Below are 8,461 nucleotides of genomic sequence, written 5' to 3' on the forward strand. Positions count from 1 at the left end.
GGCAGTGGCAGGAGTGGGAGGGAACCAGGAATTCAAACTTCAGTTCCATGTTCTAACTATTCCCTTGCAGATATTTCTCTAATCGCTCAGGGCTTCTCCCTGTCTCTTGCAGACACACTTCCATGGGCTGTAAGAGTCCATGTAATGGGTGACCTGGTGCACTTGCTGGTCCTCTCTGCCCTCTCCTTGCTCTTCAAGGTGGTGGGAGGAAATCCTGCCTGCTGGAGTTTGAAATGCTTTCAGAAGTGGAAGGCCAAGTCCCTGCGTGCGCCACCCGAGGCTGCGTCTAACCCTTGTCCAGAATCCTAGTCAAATGAGCTCTTCCGTTTCCAGGAAGTTGCTGTTCTCACTGCACTGTTGTCTGGGCAGGGTAGGCCCTTAATGCTTAAAAATACTCATTGTGACAGGATCTTCCTGGTTGGTCATGCCAACTGTGACCTCCAGCCAAGGGGTGCCACTTTTCAGCCCCTGTATTTTCATAGTGTTTCCTGCCCTCAAGGTCTGCATCCATAAATCAGTCATGAGAAGTGAGCAGATTATAAAGCAGTCACTGCACAGTAAAGAGGTAAATTGCTGCTGATCAGGAGCAAATGTAATGCAAAGTGCACCTGATGAGGGCAGACCCCTTGTCCTTCAGCGCTTGTCTGTAGGGCATACCTGCATCTACCACAACCCTAGCATGCAGGCAGGGTGCCACACTACTGCATAATTTGCATCACCAGGGACCAAAAAGGAGACAGCCTCAGTTAACTGTCCACTAAAGCCTCTCTCTTGGTTAAGGTTGGTGAAATTCACTTCAATTCAACTAAGAGCAATTTCAGGTTAAGGATCTGTGTGTGGAGTTGTGTTCTCTAATAAATGGCAATGTTAAATTCTGTCCCCCATCAGTACTGGTGTCCTAGTGGGTCCAGGTCCCAAGGATACACTTCCTTGGACTCTTCTTAAGATAATATCAGAGCACTGGAATGAAATCAGAGAGACAGACGAAATATGGTGGTTTTCAGGCTTGGTAAGGAGATGAGCACAGGAATACTATGTATTCTAGTGCCGGGGAATTCTGGTCATCATTACTATATGGCGTAGTGCACTGGTGACGAAGACCAACACTCATTGAATGACAGACCAAGACTGCCAAACTCACCCTATTTGTTAAGTAACTCATCTCTGCAGCAGCTTGGGTAGCTGAAGTGCAGGGGTCTGGTTCTGACCTGGTGATCTGATTTGAACATATCTCTTACTTGATTTGTGTGTTTGCTTTTTCCAGTGTGTGGCTGTGACCTGGCACAGGGAGGATTTTTCATTAAGAACGGGGAGTACCTCTGCACGTTGGATTACCAGCGCATGTATGGAACCCGCTGCAACGGCTGCGGTGAATTTGTTGAAGGAGAAGTGGTGACAGCTCTGGGCAAAACCTACCATCCAAATTGCTTTGCCTGTACCATTTGCAAGTAAGTTGGCCCTTTCAGCTTCTGTGGCTTTAACCCCACCACAAGAGAGAGGGAGAGCTGCAACATCATTGGACATGACTCTAAAAGTTCTCCATTAAAAGCTGTTGGGTTCGGAATATTTTCAGTGGCCTGACCTTGAGGGATTCATAACACGTATCTAGGAAGCATCTACTAGCAAAGCGATTCTGTTTGGTATCATCCTCTGTACCCACTCACAAATGCTGTTCTCATCCAGAAGGGAATTTAATATCAGGCTTTACATGCTGAAGCAAGGGTCTTGTTACACAGAGCACATGGGTTTTTTAAGCAAGCATGCTCAGAACTAGCAGCTTTTCAGCACCCCGTTTTAGATCTGGGAACGTTATAGCAATAGTTAACTTCTTGGGCCCAATCTAGCGTACTGATTTGTAAGTTCTAGAGACTCCTTTGCAGCTCTGTAGCTCAAACTGTAGCATCTCATGCTTCTTACTGGAAATCAGTGGCTCCATCCTTTGTGTGCTGGCCAGGTGCTGGTTCTCCCATCTACAAAGGAGCTATCCCCTGGTCAAGGCCTCTGGCTCCCAATCTTGTTCCAATGTACCTTGCCCTTTATTTCATTTCCGCTATGCTCACCAGTGTCCAGTAGTGCCCAGGGCCGGCAGACCCTTAAGGACAGCCATAATTCTTTTCATATTAATCTATAGAAGTTCCTACATGAGTCCTATTTTTCATGTCCGTATGTGTCTGCAGGACTAGGGTGTTATCCTTTGGCTGAGAAATATTTTTGCATGTTCTTATGTGAAAATTTTAATTGGTTTCTGTCAAAGAAGCATACTTTATGGTGTTTATGAAATTAAACAAAGTGCTGGTACGTTATGCTTTTCTTTAAAACCTATGCAAGGCACAGGAAAGAAAGAGAAGGAGGAACTTCCCAGTCTTTTGGATTCCTTCATATAATCAAGCAACCTGATATGCAAAGGTCACAATGATTTTATCCTAGTTACTAAAAGAATATGATAAAAGAAGGGACGAACCTGTGACATAACAGAAATAGCATCTTCTGAAACGGGAACGTACCAGATAGAGAATAACATTTCATTGCAGTTGCTCGCACAGTAGTATCATCCCACACATGTCTGTATGTCACGATGCAGGACGTGGCCATACTGGAGCTAGCTCTGAACATGCTAACGTGGGTAATGGAAGTGATGTTGCTGTGCTAGCACAGTGCACTGTCATGTAGGCACATCTCTGAGGCTGTCAGTTCCTGTAGTGATCTGTCAGCATCTGTCTCAGACATTTAGTGTTCGCTGTTTGTCTTCTCCTCCTGGAGTTAGAGCAGATTCCCACGGTTCAATGGCTAGACAGCTGGTGTGCTGTGACTACTGCTTACTATATTGATCATAATTCTCACTTTCACCTTCTGCTTGCCCTAACTGTTGTACCCATCTTTTGGCTCTTGCCTTATGTCCCTTCCAGTCTTTCTTCCTATGGGCATGTGTAGATGAAAGGGGGGCCCTAAACCGAAGTGGTGGGTTTTTAAAAACACCACTTCAATTTAGGGCCCTTTAAACCCCCATGTCATGCACACCCCAACTTACCTGCCTTTCTGGTGGCGGGGAGGAGAGGGCGAGCTGCCGAGAGGTGGAGCCGTCCCCAGGCTGCTGTGGGGAGGGAGAAGGGGTGGTGCTTCCCTCTGTGGCAGCGGTGTCCCTCCCTCAGGCGGCCCCTGGGGGCACCGCAGGGAAGCACCAGGCCCCCACACAGATTAGGCAGGTAGGCTCCAGGGGAAAAAAACCAGAAAACATCAGGCTTGCCACTTTTCTTGGGTGGATCCTGCTTTCCCAGGCTGCTGCCAGGCTGCCTGCATGGGCTTCCTGCAGAGCCCCTGAGTTGCATGGAGCCCAGTGCTTCACTCCACGGCTGTAGGGGCAGCAAACTAAAGGTCATCAGAGGAGTTTTAGTTTGTTACACCCAAAGTCATTTAAGGCACATTATGCTGCCGAATTTCCTACAGCGACTAGAATTAATGCACAGTATGCTGCTGAGGTATGCAAACACTGACACCATTAAAGCGATGCAAAAGCATTTAGCTGGCTTTAAAGTGTCGTGCACACATACCCATCGTTTTGTCTACACATGACCTATGATTCTGTGATTCTGTGCTTATACTAGAAGTTCTTTGGAGCATGAATACTTTTTTTTATTATACAGTGGTCTTTCTAAGAGACCCTGTAAAAGCCAGAAGCCTGTTCAAGTCAAAAAATGTCTGCAGTCCTGGAATGCCTAACTGGGGACTACATATATTCAGTCTGTGTAAGTGGGAAATCCTAATGTGGAAATGGAAAGGAAATTTGGTAGGTTTCCTACTTTTACAGGTTCCCTCTTAGGTTTCACTGCCCTGCTTGGCTTTCTGCAGCTGCCCCTTCTCACTGATGCTGCCCTGTCCCTGTTGCTGCTGTGGCTACTGGCTGATCATGGCCGTGAACACCCCCACTCTAATACACTCCTGTCCCCACTTGCAGGGAGCTCCCTCACCCTTGCTGCCTAACTGAGGCTGTCCTTGGCCATTCTGCGAGACAGGGAGCAGCTCTGATGCTCTGTTCCTGGTGGCTCCGTGGCCAAAACACTGGCTCTTGCTGATGTTGTAGTTATGAGGACAGGGCTTCTTGCCCGAGCTGTCAGAACAGATGAGAGCCCACACAGTAGCAGCCCAGGTATCAGTGCATGGACCCAGGCCCACCGCCAGAGCATTGGGCTGGAGCAGCAGGACAGTCAGCACAGCTAAAGCTGAAGCATTGCTGACTGTGCCACCTTGACAGACTTGCTCTGCCCAGTCCCACCAATCAACTGGTTGGTGCTGATGCTGATTTGTGAAGTGGTTGTGAGCAGTTCTGAGTGGGCTGCGTTGCAGAAAGCTTGCACCAGGAAATGAAAACTACTCTGTTTTTGGAAGACTTGGAGTTTCAGGAATTTGGGGCTGGTTTTAGTGAGCCGAGTGCTAGTAAAGGTGCTGGAATTCAGCCTCGAAGGCAGAAATTTTCCATTAATCCACTACATGAGTACAGCCAGGCTCAGCAGCTATACAGGTATCTATTGTGCTCTACCACGTTACTTTGGGGATGTCAGGAAATGCCACTCTCAATAGCCCATTAACTTCTCCACCAACAGCATCAGCAAGGGTGCCAATTAATGGTTTTGTAGTGTGGATATCTGCTCAGAGTTCTAGCAATAGGAACATGGCTGTTTCAGTGGGCAACTCCACCAAGCTCAATATAATTATCACTGCTTGTGAACTGATAATACTCTGTGGGTATGTCTGGATGGCACAATGCAAAGTTATGCCAAAATACCAGAGATAGCTTAGGTACTGGAAGCAGAGCAGCTGCTTTAGTGCAAAGGGGTGGGATGCCCTGTTCTCACAGTGAGGCTGCTTCTGGTACTTGAGCTAGCTCTGCATTAGTTGCGCTGTGCCGTGTAGTCATACCCTATATTTCTGGACCAACCCTGTGAGCTGCCTCCCTTTGTCCATCTTTCCATGCTGCTGGGGGTCATCATTGTCATGTTGCCACTACCCTTGCAGGACCTGTTGAGTCTAAGCAAACTGTACTGTCTGCTTCTCCATAGATACTGTGCATTTTGATAGCTTCTGGAAACCAACAGTCCAGTCAGTCTAACTTCTGCTTTTCTTGCAGTTGTGGAGCATTTATCCTTTGAACTTCCTCCAGCTGCCTGGCTTTGCCAAGGCCACATTTCAGACACAGTTTGGCCTGCGGTTCTGTAAGATACTGATTGTACCCGGAGGAAGGCAGCAGACTGAAGACACAAGGCCAAGTATACAACTGCGAGGATAACCTTGACTTCAACTCATTTTTCTCTTTCACATTCCAGGCGCCCATTTCCACCAGGAGACCGAGTTACCTTTAATGGAAGGGACTGTCTCTGTCAAATGTGTGCTCAGCCAATGTCATTCAGTCCGAAAGAGGTCTCCAGCACCAGCAGTAAGTGTTCCATCATCTTTTCTAAGGTTCTCAATGTCCAGGGTCCTTGAAAGTTTGAAATGTGTTCTAGTTTTTAAGAAAGGTCCATAAATTAATTGTTGGCTCTGTGAGTGGCAAAAGCATAGTAAGTACTTATAATCATAGAAAAGTAGGGCTGGAAGGGACCTCAGGAGGTCATCTAGTCCAACCCCCAATCCAGAGTAAGTAACTACAGTCTCTGTCTGAAGATATTTTGAAAGAAAAAGTCAATGTTCCTTTACAGGCACATACTCTGTTTGAGGAAATAGGCAGTTTTGCAGTAAGTAGGCCCTAGACTTCTTCCTGTGTGATTGCACAGGTTTATTTAAGTTAAAAAGGGCTACATCAGGGGAAATTAATTCTGGTTTCTAATCCACAACATTTTAACTTAATTACATTATCTTTTAAATATAGTGCCACCATAATTGTCTGAATTGTACCTCTAGCGCAGGCTATTACAGTGACTAAAATCTCTGGTGATGTTTTAAAAAAAAAAGAGAGAGAGAAAAGAAGAAACGCAAAGGGCATGGCTGGGAAATGAATGTGGTTTGCTGCTGCATTTTAATGCTTTTAAAATCAAATATGCAAATCATGCATCAGCTGTTTGTTATAGGATGACACTAATTGATTTTTTTACCTCTGGGAGTCATAGGAGTTGTGGACAGAAAAGTCTCTTAGACCCTCAAGTTCTTCCTGTTGATAATGCAGGGATGTTTCTGAAGTGTGTTTGCTTTGGTTGCCTTAATATTGTTTTTGATCTTTCTTCATTTCTCTAGAGGTCTTGCTTTTCCTACTGGTGGTGGACCATCTGTGTGTTATGGGGAAGAATGGTGCTTGTTTTGCAATCCTAGCTGTTCTGTAAGGGCAAAGTTGGATGATATCCTTGTTCTACAGACAAGTAGACTGAAGCTCAAGGAAGTTATTTCAAGCAGCCAGTCACTTAGCAAAGTGGGGATTCGATAAAGGTTTTTTGAGATGTAATTTTTCTCTCTCTCATGCCAGCAGACAGCACTACTCCTGGTGTTGTCAAATGACATCCTGCATTTTCATATGAATTGTAAATGTCTCAACACAATCAGCTGGGGGAGAATCCAGGTGCCCAAGGGAAGCTCCAGAGCCTTATGTACTAGTGCAGATACCCCAGGAGCTCTGCAGTCAAGGAATGATTGTACAACTCCTAGAATTGCTTCCCATTGCAGGGGGAGCATAATTGTAGCTGTGATCACACTATAGTTGCATTACCAACGGAATAATTCCAATAAAAGATATTGGTGGAAAAAAGCCTGCTTGCATCTCCTGGATTAGTTTCCTACAGGCTGGTTAGGGAGATGCTACCTATGTGACATTTATTTTATAAAAGAAGTTGCTTTTTTAAAATCTATTACACTAACACGTTCCTGACATTACTGCTTCCTGGATTCCTTTATGAAAGCCACAGGTTCTAATACTAATAAATTATTTTGTTTTATGTTCGTATCCAAAGGTGACAACAATCTGCTTAGGGATCCTACTCTGCAAGATGCCTTATCAACACACACTAACAGATGATTCTTACCCCTAAGAGTGCTATTGGGAAGTGTGTCCCTTTTACCGTGTGTGTTGTGTCTTGGCATATAGAAGCAAGTAGCCAGACCCATTTGCTGGGTTTCTAGCCATTTTAGTGCAAAGTTCCACCAAAATATAAAAATAAAAATGTGTGCTGGCTGTGTCTGTAAGGCTTACAACTCCACTGTAGTTCTTCCAGGATTCACCACTCACCTTTTCAACTCTACAGAGTACACTTAGGGCTGAGGAGTCTTGCTTGCTGGCACCAAAAAGTAAACTTTAATTAGCATAAAACATTTCAGATCTCTTCTATTTCTCTTTTTCCAGACTGAATTGGAGACATCATCAATCTTTTCTGATGCCTTTTCCCTTTTTTTTAAATAATGTATTTTAAATTCATTTCTATTCAGAACAGAATTTAATTTGTGCAGTGCATCTGTTTTATGTCTTGTATACCAGGGGCAATTTCCTATGGTTGCTTTTAAGTTGATTATGGAGGAAGCTTATTTTAAAAAGGAAAGATGGGAACAGGGAAATGCGATAGGCTGAGGATCAAGATTGACTGATTGATGTAACAAGGAAAAAGGCTAGGTACCCACTATAGATTTTTCTTCTTTGCATCATTGTTAACGTGTAATTTGCTCATCTCTGTTTCTTCAAAGTTCAGGCAAATGAAGGCCATGTTGCAGCTGGTGTGGGATGGTTTCAGAGGAAAGCAAATACCTTTAAATTCAAATGTTGTATCTCTTGAATATTACAAACATAAAACACTCCAACATCTTCTCATGCTACGTCAGTAGAAAACCGAAGGAAAAACTCCTGAATAATTAATCTCCCACTTTCAGCTGAAAGTAGCTGAATCTATATGGCACCTTCACCTTTTTGTATATAATTAATATATTTCCTTAACTCCAAATGCATTATCCTAAGAAAGGAAAGATTTTTTTTTTTTTTTTTTTACAAAGAACTTTTTAAATCCATGTCTTTTCCTTCTGGCATCCTTTCACCTCCGTTCTTGAAGCACTGAGGCAAAATGTGAACCAACCTCATTCATAATTAAGTCTTTCCTACCCCTTATTCCAAGTCCCAGACAGTGAATTAGCTACATGGATTTCATTGATGTTAACAGGAAATATGAGACAAAATGCCTGCAAATAGCTCTGAACATATAATGGGTTATGTTTGGGCTCATTAACTTTTTTCCATTTGACAACCTGATAAATGTGAAGCAAAGTACAAGAGAGAGGAGATGTAGCTGGAGATAGAGGAGCCACAAGATAGAGGCAGAACAGTATTGTATAGATGTACATTCTGATAATAGAGAGGGTCTAGGACCATCAGCTGGAATCTAAAGCCTAGAGCTGACTTGTTTCCATACTCTGCCAAATTTCCTTTTATGACCAGGTGACTTATCACCTGGACGAGGGAGAAGAGATTGATGTCATATATCTTGACTTCAGAAAAGCCTTC

At 44.2% G+C, this 8,461-nt stretch overlaps 1 protein-coding gene across 17 annotated transcripts in view; it reads left to right on the forward strand.

Moving 5' to 3' along the window:
- The window catches only part of ABLIM1 (actin binding LIM protein 1), a 182,923-nt gene that overhangs the window by 49,846 nt on the left and 124,616 nt on the right, over positions 1-8,461 (forward strand). For all 17 annotated transcript variants that reach the window (XM_019555624.1, XM_019555631.1, XM_019555632.1 and 14 more), the window contains exons 3-4: positions 1,265-1,448; positions 5,319-5,428. In XM_019555624.1, the coding sequence (XP_019411169.1) occupies positions 1,265-1,448; positions 5,319-5,428 (294 nt within the window). The remainder of the gene's footprint in view (positions 1-1,264; positions 1,449-5,318; positions 5,429-8,461) is intronic.

This window comes from Crocodylus porosus, unplaced genomic scaffold, assembly GCF_001723895.1.
Source record: "Crocodylus porosus isolate Cpor-Errol unplaced genomic scaffold, CroPor_comp1, whole genome shotgun sequence".
Classification (NCBI taxonomy): Eukaryota; Metazoa; Chordata; order Crocodylia; family Crocodylidae; genus Crocodylus; species Crocodylus porosus.